This window comes from Mustelus asterias, chromosome 17, assembly GCF_964213995.1.
Source record: "Mustelus asterias chromosome 17, sMusAst1.hap1.1, whole genome shotgun sequence".
In the NCBI taxonomy this organism is placed as follows: Eukaryota; Metazoa; Chordata; class Chondrichthyes; order Carcharhiniformes; family Triakidae; genus Mustelus; species Mustelus asterias.
Window position 1 is genome coordinate 76,347,129 of NC_135817.1, and position 16,325 is coordinate 76,363,453.

Here is a 16,325-nt window from a genome sequence, read left to right on the forward strand (position 1 = left end):
ACTTCCCCCTTTACCACCGCGTTCGCCCACCCAGATTTGGCGCGAAACAGACACGCTCTTAAAAACAAAGGCCGGCGGGGTGCAAAAAACAGGTCATATATGTACAAAATTCACAAGTCCAGACGGTCTGGAGGACCGCACCGTCGCTGTGATCTCCTCAACACCGGTTGCGAAACCGGAGCAGGTGCTTGCGGTGGCGTTCTCTCCAAAACAGCGTCTGGCTGTCCCCTCAAGGACTCCCGGGCCGGTTGACCCTGGTGAGGCGATGGTGCAGGGGAGCCTGGAACCTTCTGTGGTGGCGCCGATCTCCGAGTCTCAGGCAAGCTGTACATGGGAGTATAACTGTTATGCACTGGTCCCGGTGCTGACCGCGCCACGTCTGGGGAAGAAATAAGTAGTAGGGGATTCGTGACAGGGGGTATGGGAGCGACAGGAGTTGCTACGTCCCCTGCGGGCGCCAGGTCTCGAATGGAGACAGTGTCCTCTCGCCCGTCAGGATATGCCACATAGGCATACTGAGGGTTGGCGTGGAGGAGTTGGACCGGTTCGACCAAGGGGTCGGACCTGCGAGCCCTCACATGTCGCCGCAGAAGGACGGGTCCTGGGTACGTCAACCAGGCTGGTAATGAGATCCCCGAGGACGACTTCCGAGGGAATGAGAACATCCTCTCGTGGGGAGTAGCATTGGTTGCCGTACACAGGAGGGAGCGGATAGAATGGAGCGCATTTGGAAGGACCTCCTGCCAACGGGAGACTGGAAGGCCCCTGGATTTCAGCGCCAGTAGGACAGCCTTCCAGACTGTAGCATTCTCCCTTTCCACCTGTCCGTTACCCCTAGGGTTGTAACTCGTGGTTCTATTAGAGGCAATCCCGTATGAGAGCAGGAATTGCCTCAAGTCGTTGCTCATGAACGACGAGCCCCTGTCGCTATGAATGTAGCAGGGGTACCCGAACAGGGTAAAAAGCTCACTGAATGCCTTAATCACGGTGGCAGTCGACATGTCCGCACAGGGGACAACAAACGGGAACCGGGAGTACTCATCTATTATATTGAGGAAATAGATGTTCCGGTCCGTTGAGGGAAGGGGGCCCTTAAAATCCACACTCAGCCTCTCGAAAGGGCGAGTGGCCTTGACCAATTGTGCCCGGTCCGGTCGATAAAAGTGCGGTTTGCATTCCGCGCAAATCCGACAGCTTCTCGTCACTGACCTGACATCCTCCACCGAGTAGAGCAGGTTGCGGGCTTTGACGAAGTGGTAGAGTCGGGTGACTCCAGGATGACACAGGTCATTGTGGAGGGCCTTCAAGCGGTCCTCCTGCATGATGGCGCATGTTCCGCGCGAGAGGGCATCCGAGGGCTCATTGAGCTTCCCTGGACGATACATAATATCGTAATTATAGGTGGAGAGCTCAATTCTCCACCGCAAGATCTTATCGTTCTTGATCTTGCCCCTCTGCGTGTTACTGAACATAAACGCCACGGATCGTTGATCCGTGATCAGAGTGAACCGCTTCCCCGCCAGGTAATGGCGCCAGTGTCTGACTGCCTCCACAATGGCCTGAGCATCCTTCTCCACCGCTGAGTGCCGAATTTCGGGGCCTTGAAGGGTGCGGGAAAAGAACGCGACGGGCCTGCCTGCCTGGTTTAGTGTGGCGGCTAGGGCGAAATCAGATGCATCACTCTCCACCTGGAAAGGGATGGATTCATCCACCGCGTGCATCGTGACTTTCGAAATGTCGCTTTTCAAAGCCTTGAAGGCCAATTGGGCCTCCGGCGTGAGTGGGAAGGTCGTGGACTTGATGAGCGGACGGGCTTTGTCCGCGTAGTTGGGGACCCACTGCGCATAATACGAAAAGAACCCGAGGCATCTCCTCAGTGCTTTCGTGCTAGCGGGCAAGGGAAGTTCAGTAAGGGGGCGCATACGGTCTGGATCAGGGCCAATGACCCCGTTTTCCACCACGTATCCAAGGATGGCTAACCTGCGCGTACGGAATACGCACTTCTCCCTGTTATAGGTCAGATTCAGGCGAGATGCAGTGCGCAGAAAGTGTTGGAGATTCGTGTCATGGTCCTGCTGGTCATGGCCGCAGATGGTGACGTTATCCAGGTACGGGAAGGTAGCCCGCAACCCGTTCTGGTCCACCATTCGGTCCATAGCACGCTGGAAGACCGAGACCCCATTGGTGACACCAAATGGAACCCTGAGAAAATGGTATAGACGACCATCCGCCTCAAAAGCCGTATATTGTCGGTCCTCTGGGCGGATGGGGAGTTGATGGTAGGCGGACTTAAGGTCTATGGTAGAGAACACTCGGTACTGCGCAATCTGATTGACCATATCAGAAATGCGCGGGAGAGGATACGCATCCAGCTGCGTATAACGGTTAATGGTCTGACTGTAGTCGATGACCATCCGAGGTTTGTTCCCGCTTTTGACTACCACGACCTGCGCTCTCCACGGACTAGCACTGGCCTGTATGATCCCTTCCTCGAGGAGCCGCTGAACCTCAGATCTAATAAAGATCCGGTCTTCAGCGCTGTAACGCCTACTCTTAGTAGCGATGGGCTTGCAGCCTGGTACCAGATTCTTAAATAAAGAAGGTGTGGTGATTTTCAGAGTGGAAAGATTGCATGCGGGGCGCTTTGGGCAATTTGGAGGCTGCGGCTGATTCCCTACTGCCAGTGAAGGGAGTGGCCCACCGTACTGTAGGATCACACTCTTCATGTGGACCATAAAATTTAGTCCGAGGAGAATTGGCGCACAAAGGTGAGGTAACACAAGGAGCCTGTATTGCTCGTAAATTGTGCCCTGTACCTCTAGGGTTACCATACACCGTCCTTGGATCGGTACAGACCGGGACCGTGATGCCATGGAAATTGTCTGCTTGGCAGGTAGAACCCGGAGTCCACACCTTTTTGCAGTGTCAGGGTGTATGAAACTCTCGGTGCTCCCACTGTCAAACAGACAATACACAGTACGACCATTTACCTTGATATTCATCATGGAATTCTCAAGCCTGTGGTGCTTTGTCTGGTCCAGGGAGATCGACGCCACCGTTGGCCCCTGGGCGTCACTGCATGCAGCCGATGTTGATGCTGAGGACCCCTGCTGGTCGCTCCTAGTCGTCGTGGACCATGATGGCCGCCCCCATGAATCGCACGTGGGCGAGGGCGCCAAACGTAGCGACTCCTGGTGGTCTTCCTCCTCCTCCGTCAGCCACGATGGCGCCGTCCTGGATTCGCACGTGGTCGGACCTCGTGGGTACTGCGACGCCGAAGGAGATTGTCTCCGCTCTGGAGGGTTACAAGCTGCACTGCCGTTTTTGGACTTCGACCTGCAAACTTTAGCATAGTGGCCCTTTTTACCACACTGGCTGCAGATTGCCGTTTTTGCAGGACACTGTTGCCGTGGATGCTTGGCCCCACCGCAAAAATAGCATCGCTGGCCGCCTGGAGCTGCCGCCGTCGTCGGATCGATATGGGAGCGCGAGCCCGCGGGGCGAGGAGGGATTTGAGCTTGCTCTTGCCACGTTGTCTCCACGTGGTCCTCGGGGTACAGAGCCAAGCTTTTCGACGCTGCTTCCAGCATCTCAGCCATCTCCATCGCTTGGGTCAAGTTGAGGTTCCCTTTCTCCAGTAACTTAAGCCGGATGTACGAGGACCCTACCCCTGCTACGAACGCGTCTCGGGCGAGGTCGTACATATATTGTTCGGCTGATACGTCTTTACAATCGCAACCCCTGGCAAGCTGCAGGAGCTCATTTGCGTAGTCCTCCATGGTTTCGCCCGACTGCCGACGTCGTGTAGCGAGGAGGTAACGAGCGTGTATCTCGTTGGGTGGTCTCGTGTATCGTTTCTTCAAGAGCTCGACGGCCCTCGGGTAAGTGGTGGCCGCACGAATCGCAAGATAAATCGTGTCGCTTACCCTTGCGTGGAGGACCTGGAGTTTGTCGCTGTCTGTAGTAATAGCTACAGAGGCTGCCAGGTAGTCTTCGAAACACTTCCACCAGTGGTCGAAGGTGTTAGCGGCACCGACCGCACGTGGGTCCAACGCCAGACGTTCTGGTTTTAATATCTGTTCCATACTCCCTTTTTACTGTTGAGAGTTTTATGTTTGATAATAAAATTGATGCGCGACAATCAAGCACGTGGAACAAGGCTTCAGATATTGAAGGCTTTTATTATCAAACAATGGAACTAACTAACACGAGTACACCAGTTCAGACTGGAGGGGTCCTGCCGGAGCAGAGGGTCTTATACCTCTCCTCCGGAGGCGGGGCCCCACCGGGATGTGCCATAATAACATTTACCACAGGTAAACACCCTAACCCAACAACATTATACAACCCCCACAGTGACAACACCCTAACCCAACAGTAACATAAGAACAACCCCCAGTGGTAACCAACGATGGTTCACCACACTTCCCCCTTTACCACCGCGTTCGCCCACCCAGATTTGGCGCGAAACAGACACGCTCCGATTCAGGGCGCTCCAGTTAGCGAGGATGGAAGTGCCAGACGTCCGACGGCTCTCTGCTTGAGTTCGGTGAGGGGGATGGGGGAAGGTGGGTCCGATGGCTCTCTGCTGGAGATCGGTGTGGGGGGGGGGGGGGGGGGGGGGATTCGCTGCCACTCTGCCTGTGATCAGTGAGGCGGAAGTGGGGGAGGGGCCCGTGATCGGTCTGGGTGGCGGAGGGGGTGGGGGAATAAGGGGGTCAGTAATGTTGGGGTGGGGGGCATTATCCGGCCCGCGAGCGAATTGGCAGGGGAGCAGCATTCTATCTTTTGTTTTTCTGCGCATGCGCAGTGGGAGGCGCCAATCGGAGCTGGAGGGTTTCGGGCGCGTTTAGCCCCGACCACAGGCTTGTGCAACGGGATTCAGAATCGCTGATATTTTTTCAGGCAGAGTGCGTATGGGGGCGCCTGAGAATGAGTCTAAAAGTCGGATCTGAAACACTCCCAGTTTCCAGTCTGCCCAGCACTTAGAATCAAAATGGCCCTCAGTTTGTTCGATTCCTCCAACATTGACCCAACTAATTGCAGAATTAGGAGTGGGTTTGTGCTGTGATCCCAAAGCGAACAGCCCTGGGACTCTCCAGAAGAATTTTGCAGAGCACTCCCCCAGCCACAGGAGCAGGAGGTTTGCATCCAGTCCTCCTGGGTCGTATCTGAATCCACATCCCAGAGGTGTATAACTCACTGCATCACCCATTCCCCCCCAACACACTGCACCGTGCTTTTTCCCAAACACATTCCATCTAATTATATTCATATCCGTGAATAATTGCTCGAAACTTTGTACCTGTTTTAATTTCTTCTTCCACTTCCTGTGGGCTGTTCAGTGTCACTGAAGCATTTCGATAACGTAACTGACCCTTCCACGTTGATCCATTCTCCCCATTCTTCAGCCTCAACTCAAGAGGGCACCTGGTCACGATACCTGATATAAAACATTACAGTGAGATTAGCCTGCAAAGTAAACTGCTCTAATTGTTTGGAATATTGGAGATAGTGTGATAAGTGGACAGATATACCTCTACCAATGCAACAGGGAGAAAGAAATGTATTTTTGGGGTGGCACGGTGGCACAGTGGTTAGCACTGCTGCCTCACAGCGCCAAGAACTCGGGTTCGATTCCTGGCTTGAGTCACTGTCTGTGTGGAGTTTGCACATTCTCCCCGTGTCTGCGTGGGTTTCCTCCGGGTGCTCTGGTTTCCTCCCACAATCCAAAGATGTGCGGGTTAGGTTGATTGGCCATGCTAAATTGCCCCTTAATGTCAAGGGGACTAGCAGGATAAATATAGAGGTTTACAGAGATTGGGTCTGGGTGGGAATGTTGTCTGCGCAGGCTCGATGGGCCGAATGGCCTCCTTCTGCTCTGTAGGGATTCTATTTTGGGCACAATATATATATTTTTAAAATTAATTCATAGGGCATGGGCGTCACTGGCTGGTCAGCATTTATTGCCCATCTTTATAGATGGGTCTTTTTCTAAATGGAGGTCGGTCACCAGTGGAGTGCCCCAGGGATCTGTTCTGGGACCCTTGCTGTTTGTCATTTTCATAAATGACCTGGATGAGGAAGTGGTGGGATGGGTTGGTAAGTTTGCCGACGACACGAAGGTTGGTGGGATTGTGGATAGTCTGGAGGGATGTCAGAAGTTACAGAGGGACATAGATAGGATGCAAGACTGGGCGGAGAAGTGGCAGATGGACTTCAACCCAGATAAATGCGTAGTGGTCCATTTGGCAGGTCAAATGGGATGAAGGAGTACAATATAAAGGGAAAGACTCTTAGTACGGTAGAGGATCAGAAGGACCTTGGGGTCCGGGTCCATAGGACTCTAAAATCGGTCCCGCAGGTGGAGGAGGTGGTTAAGAAGGCGTATGGTGTGCTGGCCATTATCAATTGAGGGATTGAGTTTAGGAGTCCGAGGATAATGATGCAGCTATATAAGACCCTCGTCAGACCCCCCTTGGAGAACTGTGCTCAGTTCTGGTCGCCTCATTACAGGAAGGATGTGGAAAAGATTGAAAGGGTGCAGAGGAGATTTACAAGGATGTTGCCTGGATTGAGTGGCATGCCTTATGAGGATAGGCTGAGGGAGCTCGGTCTTTTCTCCTTGGAGAGACGTATGATGAGAGGAGACCTAATGGAGGTATATAAGATGTTCAGAGGCATAGATCAGGTGGACTCTCGGAGGCTTTTTCCCAGGTTGGAAATGTCTGCTACGAGAGGACACAGGTTTAAGGTGCTGGTGGGTAGGTACAGGGGAAATGTTAGGGGGAAGTTTTTCACACAGAGGGTGGTGGGCGATTGGAATCGGCTGCCGTCAGTGGTGGTGGAGGCAAACTCAATAGGGTCTTTTAAGAGACTCCTGGATGAGTACATGGGACTTAATAGGATGGAGGGTTAAAGGTAGGGATATGTTCGGCACAACTTGTGGGGCCGAAGGGCCTGTTTTGTGCTGTAGTTTTCTATATTTCTATGTTTCTATCTTTAGTTTGCCTTGTTCAGAGGGCAGTTGAGAGTCAACCACATTGCTGTGGCTCTGGAGTCACATGTAGGCCAGACCAGGTAAGAATGGCAGATTTCCTTCTGTAAAGGACATTAGTGAATCAGATGAGTTTTTCCGACAATCGACAATTGTTTCATGGTCAGCAGTAGATTCTTAATTCCAGATTTTTTTTAAATTTAATTCAAATTCCACCAGCTACCGTGGCGGGATTTGAACACGGCTCCCTGGGACATCAGCTGAGTTTCTGGATTAATAGTCGAGTGATAATACCACCAGGCCATCGTCTCCCCATGTGAAGGCAACTATTCCATGGCATAACCTCGAAGATAGTCATGATGTGGAGATGCCGGCGTTGGACTGGGGTAAACACAGTAAGAAGTCTAACAACACCAGGTTAAAGTCCAACAGGTTTATTTGGTAGCAAACGCCACTTGGTAGTGTTTGCTACCAAATAAACCTGTTGGACTTTAACCTGGTGTTGTTAGACTTCTTACTGTGATAAGCTGGAAGGCACAGTGAATGAACATGACGGGTTTCTTACCAGTGCCCCTGGGAAGAGCTACCTCCGACAGCATCTCGAGCACCGAACTCTTCCCCGAGCTCTGGTCCCCAATCACAGCAATGGTGGGTAACGGTAAGTCCTTCTCCAATCCTAATTCTCTCAACGAATCGATGAGATCGATGTAAGGACGAATTTTCTCTTCATACTCAGTGTACAACAGGCAGGCCATTTCCTGGAAGCAGAGCAATGTAATCAAGCCTCCTCAATTGTCGCCTTCAGAGAAAGGAGTGGTGAAATGTATCCTATACATGGTGACACTTCGTTAGATGGCCTGGTCACCTGTAAACAGTCTCACATCTTATAAATAAGACCATAAGACCATCAGATATAGGAGCAGAATTAGGCCATTCGGCCCATCATGTCTGCTTCACCATTCAATCATGGCTGGTCAGTTTCTCAACCCCATTCTCCTGCCTTTTCCCCGTAACCTTTGATCCCCTTACCAATCAAGAACCTATCTTGAATCACTGTCTTGAATACACTCAATGACCTGGCCTCCACACCCTCCTGTGGCAATGGATTCCACAGATTCACTACCCTCTGGCTGAAGAAATTCCTCCTCATGTCGGTTCTAAAGGGTCATCCCTTTACTCTGAGACTGTGCCCTCGGATCTCCTAAATTGACTGTGTAGTGCTCTGAAACATTCTGAAGTCATGCAAGGCTCCGTATAAATTGGAATGCAGAATGTATAGTGATGCAAATGTGCAGCCATCATTGACTGTGAGCCCAAGTCACTGCAATGTGACTTTTTAGTCTTTTTTTAAATCAATTTTTTATAAGTTTATTTATTTATTAGTCACAGGTAGGCTTACATTAACACTGCAATGAAATTACTGTGAAAATCCCCTAATCGCCACACTCCGGCACCTGTTCGGGTACACTGAGGGAGAATTTAGCATGGCCAATGCACTTAACCTGTTGTGATCAGATGATAAGGGGTCTTGGATGGCACGGTGGCACAGTGGTTAGCACTGCTGCCTCACAGCGCCAGGGACCCGGGTTCCATTCCCAGCTTGGGTTACTGTCCGTGTGGAGTTTGCATGTTCTCCCCGTGTCTGCGTGGGTTTCCTCCGGGTGCTCCAATTTCATCCCACGGTCTGAAAGACATGCTGGTCAGGGTGCATTGACCCGAACAGGCGCCGGAGTGTGGCGACTAGGGGAATTTCACAGTAACTTCATTGCAGTGTTCATGTAAGCCTACTTGCGACAATAAATAAACTTTATTATTTTAATACCATAGTCAAGTAAAGTTTATTTATTAGTCACAAGTAGGCTTACATTCACACTGCAATGAAGTTACTGTGAAAATCCCCTAGTCGCCACACTCCGGCACCTGTTCGGGTACATAAGAACATAAGAACATAAGAAATAGGAGCAGGAGTAGGCCATCTAGCCCCTCGAGCCTGCCCCGCCATTCAATAAGATCATGGCTGATCTGACGTGGATCAGTACCACTTACCCGCCTGATCCCCATAACCCTTAATTCCCTTACCGATCAGGAATCCATCCATCCGCGCTTTAAACATATTCAGCGAGGTAGCCTCCACCACCTCAGTGGGCAGAGAATTCCAGAGATTCACCACCCTCTGGGAGAAGAAGTTCCTCCTCAACTCTGTCTTAAACCGACCCCCCTTTATTTTGAGGCTGTGTCCTCTAGTTTTAACTTCCTTACTAAGTGGAAAGAATCTCTCCGCCTCCACCCTATCCAGCCCCCGCATTATCTTATAAGTCTCCATAAGATCCCCCCTCATCCTTCTAAACTCCAACGAGTACAAACCCAATCTCCTCAGCCTCTCCTCATAATCCAAACCCCTCATCTCCGGTATCAACCTGGTGAACCTTCTCTGCACTCCCTCCAATGCCAATATATCCTTCCTCATATAAGGGGACCAATACTGCACACAGTATTCCAGCTGCGGCCTCACCAATGCCCTGTACAGGTGCATCAAGACATCCCTGCTTTTATATTCTATCCCCCTCGCAATATAGGCCAACATCCCATTTGCCTTCTTGATCACCTGTTGTACCTGCAGACTGGGCTTTTGCGTCTCATGCACAAGGACCCCCAGGTCCCTTTGCACGGTAGCATGTTTTAATTTGTTTCCATTGAGATAGTAATCCCATTTGTTATTATTTCCTCCAAAGTGTATAACCTCGCATTTCTCAACGTTATACTCCATTTGCCATATCCTCGCCCACTCACTCAGCCTGTCCAAATCTCTCTGCAGATCTTCTCCGTCCTCCACACGATTCACTTTTCCACTTATCTTTGTGTCGTCTGCAAACTTCGTTACCCTACACTCCGTCCCCTCCTCCAGATCATCTATATAAATGGTAAACAGTTGCGGCCCGAGTACCGATCCCTGCGGCACGCCACTAGTTACCTTCCTCCAACCGGAAAAACACCCATTTATTCCGACTCTTTGCTTCCTGTCGGATAGCCAGTCCCCAATCCACTTTAACACACTACCCCCAACTCCGTGCGCCCTAATCTTCTTCAGCAGCCTTTTATGGGGCACCTTATCAAACGCCTTTTGGAAATCCAAAAACACCGCATCCACCGGTTCTCCTCCATCAACCGCCCTAGTCACATCTTCATAAAAATCCAACATGTTCGTCAAGCACGACTTTCCCCTCATGAATCCATGCTGTGTCTGATTGATCGAACCATTTCTATCCAGATGCCCTGCTATCTCCTCTTTAATAATGGATTCCAGCATTTTCCCTACTACAGACGTTAAGCTGACCGGCCTATAGTTACCCGCCTTTTGTCTCCTTCCTTTTTTAAACAGCGGCGTAACATCAGCCGTTTTCCAATCAACCGGCACTACCCCAGAATGCAACGAGTTTTGATAAATAATCACTAACGCATCCACTATTACCTCTGACATTTCTTTCAATACCCTGGGATGCATTCCATCCGGTACACTGAGGGAGAATTTAGCACGGCCAATGTACCTAACCAGCACGTCTTTCAGACTGTGGGATGAAACCAGAGCACCCGGAGGAAACCCACGCAGACATGGAAAGAATGTGTAAACTCCACACAGACAGTGACACAAGCCGGGAATCGAATCTGGGTCCCTGGCGCTGAGGGGCAGCAGTGCTAACCACTGTGCCATCCCCTGGTGTGGTTTTGCAGTCAGGTTGTCTCCATTTTAATAGTTTTGGAATGCAGAATGTACAGTGATGCAAATGTGCAGCCATCATTGACTGTGATCCCAAGTCACTGCAATGTGGCTTTTCAGTCTTTTTTTAAAATCAATTTGGAGTTTGCAGCCAGTAACTTCAAGTCATTCTTTTATCTAGAGCATGGTTTCACAACACAATGTTTGCTCATATTTGGACAGACATATGTCTCTGCCGACTACTTCCAACATGAAACCCCAGCAGTGATGGGAGGAAGCAGAGGGCCCAGCATCTGAACAATTGCCCACTTCAGTCTTTGATTCGAGCTGGACAAGTGAAACTCTTGATTTAAAATGCTTTACCATTCCCCAGTGTAACCACTAGATGGAGCCATTGCATGTTATAGGGACACAGCTCCAACTGTCAAGGAACGAACTTCAGACTTTTGTTCTGGGCAGATATTTTACGGTTACAAGGGTGCAATATATTTACAGTGAGATTTCAAGCTTTCATATTTACAGAGTGTTGGTTAGGCGTAGCTGGAGTACTTTGTGCAGTTCTGGTCACCTCATTATAGGGTGGCACAGTGGTTAGCCCTGCTACCTCACAGCGCCAGGGACCCGGGTTCAATTCCTGGCTTGGGTCACTGTCTGTGCGGAGTCTGCACGTTCTCCCCGTGTCTGCGTGGGTTTCCTCCAGGTGCTCTGGTTTCCTCCCTCTGAAAGATGCGTTTGTTGGGTGCGTTGGCCGTGCTAAATTCTCCCTCAGTGTATCCGAACAGACACCGGAGTGTGGCGGCTTGGGGATTTTCACAGTAACTTCATTGCAGTGTTAATGTAAGCCTACTTGCGGCACTAATAAAATAAACTTTAAGAGGAAGGATGTGATTGCACAAAAGGGAGTACAGAGAAGGTTCACCAAGCCTGGTCTGTGACTCAATTCTTAAATGGTCTAGTTGCTATATTGCCCCTTAGTGTCAGGAGGACTAGCCAGGGTAAATGCATGGGGTCATGGGGATAGGGCCTGGGTGGGATTGTGGTAGTGCAGGCCCAATGGGCCAAATGGCCTCCTTCTGCACTGTAGGATTCGATGACTCTGAGCCAATTGGGGATTAGAGATAAATGCTGGCTGGCCCAGCCAGCGACAGCCTGACTGGATAAAAAAAGGTACCAAATTTCCACTGCCTTTTGTGAATAAAAATGTTTTCTAATTTACCTCCTGAAGGGTCTTTGATCCTAATCTTCGCAACAGCAGAAATACTCTCTCTCTTCTATCCAACTGTTCAAAGTGCACTTTGAAATCCAAGAGGGACTTTGGCCTGGAGTTCCTTCTGGTATTTCCACTGACAGCACTCACCTACAATTCATTCAATTCATACCCCACAATTAATTTCACATTCATGATCAGAATATATCTTTGGCTAATCACATTCTTTCAGAAACACTGGGTGGGATTTTCTGGTTTTGCCCAAAGTCAATGGATCCTTTGCTGGTCCGTCAAATGGACCATCCCACCTGCAACAATTTCCATGACGGGCAGTACTGGAAAACTTAGATCATTACTGCAAGATATAAAATCCCAACAATTAACAAGTCAGACTCAGCACCCAAAAGGTTTCATTCGATGTTTTCTTTTCTCAGGATTCACTGTTAACCCAAAGTTAAATGAGAATGGTTATGAGGCTCTGGAGCCACATGTAGGCCCGACCAGGTCAGGACGGCAGATTTCCTCCCCTAAAGGACATTACTGAACCAGATGGGCTTTTCCTGACAAACAACAATGGCTTCATGGTCATCAGAAGATTCTTCATTCCAGATATTTTTTATTGAATTCAAATTCCACCAGCTGTCGTGGCAGGATTTGAACTTGGGTCCCTCGAACACTCGCCGTATTAATAGGCAAGCAATAATACCACTAGGCCATTGCCTCCTCCTTAATGCCCATTGTGGCTCTGCTGTCTCACTGAGTTATCCAATTAACCCCACTCACATGTTCGTTTCCCATAACCCTGTAAATGTTAGGCCTTTGCGTGTTTACCCGAATCTCTAGCCAAATCTTTTTCCTTTTCACTAATCCTCTCTTTCCTTCCCTACTGTGAAGAAACAGGTTGAGGTAAAGCGTCACATCCTCTTCGTGTGAGGACATTGACTGCGAGTGCTTGTACGCTCTTTAGAATCATAGAATAGAATCACTTTAATCCCGACAGTGCAGAAGGAGGCCATTCAGCCCATCGAGCCTGCACCGACAACAATCCCACCCAGCCCTTATCTCCGTAACCCCAAGTATTTATCCTGCTAATCTCCCGAACACATCTTGGGATAATATGGGGCAATTTATCATGGCCAATCAACCTAACCTGCACATCTTTGGAGGAAACCAAAGCATGCGGAGGAAACCCACGCAGACACGGGGAGAATGTGCAAACTCCACACAGTCACTCGAGGCCAGAATTGAATCCGAGTCCCTGGCGCTGTGAGGCAGCAGTGCTAACCACTGTGCCACCGTGCCGTCCCTTTGATGATAAAGCCAACCACACAGAAACTTCACTGGGTGTCCTCATGTGATCCCTGCACTTGCCCAGTGACAGCCACCCTGCAAATGAAGCCCTAATTAAGTGAACCGGGAATTACAATTCCCAGCCCTTCCCCAGAAAAGAGATGCTGAGGAGAGGCTGATGTGGAGGTCTTCAAATTTATGGAGAGATCAGACGCAAAGCAGTTGTTTTCACTTGTGAAGGCTGATTCCAGGGATGGCGGGACTGATGTATGAGGAGAGATTGACTAGGTTAGGATTGTTTTCGCTGGAGTTCAGACGAATGAGGGGGGGATCTCATAGAGACTTATAAAATTCTAACAGGACTAGACAGGGTGGATACAGGGAGGATGTTCCCGAAGGTGGGGGAGTCCAGAACCAGGGGTCACAGTCTGAGGATTCGGGGTAGACCATTTAGGACGGAGGTGAGGAGACATTTCTTCACTCAAAGAGTGGTGAGCCTGTGGAATTCATTAGCACAGGAAGTAGTTGATGCCAAAACATTGAGTGTATTCAAGAGGCGGCTGGATATAGCACTTGGGGCGAATAGGATCAAAGGTTATGGGGAAAAAGCAGGATTAGGCTATTGAGTTGGATGATCAGCCATGATCGTAATGAATGGTGGAGCAGGCTCGAAGGGCCAAATCGCCTCCTCCTGTTCCTATCTTCTATGTTTCTATGTAAGTCCATAACTCGGGGCCTAGGTAAATGTGAGATTGGTACTAATAAAATCAATAAGGATTCAGGAGAAAGTTCTTTGGGCAAACAATGCTAGGATGTGAATCTCACTACCACAAGTTACAATCAAGATACATAGCAGAGATATCATTAATGGCAATCTCACAGAATCACTACAGTGTAGAAGAAGCGATTCAACCCATCGAGTCTGCACCGACTCTCTGACTGAATATCTTACCCAGGCTCCCTCCCCCGCCCCATTCCCCCTAACCTACACATCTTGGAGACACTAAGGGGCAATTTAGCATGGCCAATCCACACAACCTGCACATCTTTGGTCCATGGGAGGAAACCCATGCAGACATGGGGAGAACATGCAAACTTCACACAATCACCCAAGGCCGGAATCGAACCTGTGTTCCTGGGGCTGTGAAGCAGCAGTGCTAACCGCTGTGTCCCCGTGCCGCCTTGATAAGTATATGAGGGAGACAGGAGCAGGTGGATATGCAGCCAGGGTGAGGTGATGTTCAGACTGGTAAAGTCAGCTTAGAGTGAAGCATGTACAGTGACAGGTAGGTCAAAAATTCCTAAGGTAAACACGGTGAGATGAATGCAAGACACACCATAGATAGGGGGTGGCACGGTGGCACAGTGGTTAGCACTGCTGCCTCACAGTGCCAGGGACCCGGGTTCGATCCCCGGCTTGAGTCACTGTCCGTGCGGAGTCTGCACGTTCTCCTCGTGTCTGCGTGGGTTTCCTCCGGGTGCTCCGGTTTCCTCCCACAGTCTGAAAGACGTGCTGGTTAGGTGCATTGGCCTGAACGGGCGCCGGAAAGTGGCGACTAGGGGAATTTCACAGTAACTTCATTGCAGTGTTAATGTCAGCCTTACTTGTGACTAATAAAATAAATAAACACTATTGATCAAAATAGAAATCTGTAGGTGTTTGTGTGCCAGTGTGGCCCCCTCCCCCCTGGATATTCAAAGAGTTCAAAGAACAGTACAACACAGGGTGAGGCCCTTCAGCCCTCCAAGCCTGCGCCGATCACGCTTCCTATCTAAACCAACCGCTTATATCCCTCTATTCCCCGTTTGTTCATAAGCCTATCAAGATAAGTCTTAAATGTGGCTAATGTAGCTGCCTCAACCACCTCACTTGGCAGCGCACTGCAGATGTGGTCAGGTGCAAGCCAGTGTGTCAAGGCAAGAGATGTTTTTAATCAAATGGAGATGAACCCTTGACAAGAGGGACTGTGGCATCCCACCAACCCCCCCCCCCCCCCCCCCCCATCCCTTCCAGGTTCCTGGTCATAGAAAGAAATCATAGAAACCCTACAGTGCAGAAAGAGGCCATTCGGCCCATTGAGTCTGCACCGACCACAATCCCACCCAGGCCCTACCCCTACATATTTTACCTGCTAATCCTTCTAACCTACGCATCTCAGGACACTACGGGGCAATTTTTAGCATGGCCAATCCACCTAACCCGCACATCTTTGGACTGTGGGAGGAAACCGGAGCACTCGGGAGGAAACCCACGCAGACACGAGGAGAATGTGCAAACTCCACACAGACAGTGACCGGAGCCGGGAATCAAACCCGAGTCCCTGGAGCTGTGAAGCAGCAGTGCTAACCACTGTGCTATCGCGCCGCCCGGTACCCGTGGTCACATGAGATGGAAGTTATGGGGACTGTCAGGGTGGGTGCGATACCCTCCCACTGGCCCCACCTCACGCATTCCCAGATCCCAAAGAGAATCCCCACCCACACATTGTGTGGATTGCCCTTGTTGGGGGTAAAATCCCTCCTGTCCCCCTGAAACCCCGATGTCCCCTAAGAGCCTCTTGGCTCTAACCACCCCTCCCTCCACCCTTTCCTTGTGTACCTCCTGTGCCGGTTCCCCAGTGAAATTCAATGCTGGTTTCCTTTGCAAAACAGAAAGCGATTAGGCTGAATCGATCAGCAGGGGGTGGGGGGATAGGGAAGGGGCAGTGATAGTCTATCCAACTCTGCAACTGTGATCAATGAGTAGGTTAAAGGCAGATTATAAAGTGCACCCACCTCAGTAAACTGGACCGTGTTTAGTGCTGAGTTTCTTACTGACTGCGCTGATAATTCAACGTTTCTTCTGTCCCTTCATTTTTGTGCTTTCATCCCAACCAGAAATTGCATCAATTCCCGGATTCTCTTAATTGTGTGTGTGTGTGAGGAGGGGGGCTGGTGAAGGTGCCGAATCGGCAATAACCTTATCTCACTGAGTTTCGGTTTCATTTCTGAAGCGTCAGAATGATTTTGCAAAGCCTTTGCCGCAGTTCCGGCAAGCCTGGAACCTGGGGAGAGATCTCTCAAAGAAAGAGAGAGAGAGAGGCAGACAAGTTAAAGAGATAGAGGATTGAAGGAAA

At 50.1% G+C, this 16,325-nt stretch overlaps 1 protein-coding gene across 3 annotated transcripts in view; it reads right to left on the reverse strand.

Moving 5' to 3' along the window:
- LOC144506631 (interferon-induced GTP-binding protein Mx3-like) overlaps window positions 1-16,117 on the reverse strand; it is a 49,802-nt gene extending 33,685 nt beyond the window's left edge. For 2 of the 3 annotated variants that reach the window (XM_078233001.1, XM_078232998.1), the window contains exons 1-3: window positions 15,985-16,117; window positions 7,563-7,755; window positions 5,306-5,443 (exon numbers count right to left, since the gene is read on the reverse strand). In XM_078233001.1, coding sequence (XP_078089127.1) covers window positions 5,306-5,443; window positions 7,563-7,752 — 328 coding nt within the window. In that variant the 5' untranslated portion in view covers window positions 7,753-7,755; window positions 15,985-16,117. Of the gene's footprint in view, window positions 1-5,305; window positions 5,444-7,562; window positions 7,756-11,928; window positions 12,030-15,984 lie in introns of those variants that run through there. The other variant, XM_078232999.1, reaches the window with a different exon arrangement.
- Between the last annotated feature and the right edge of the window lie 208 nt (window positions 16,118-16,325).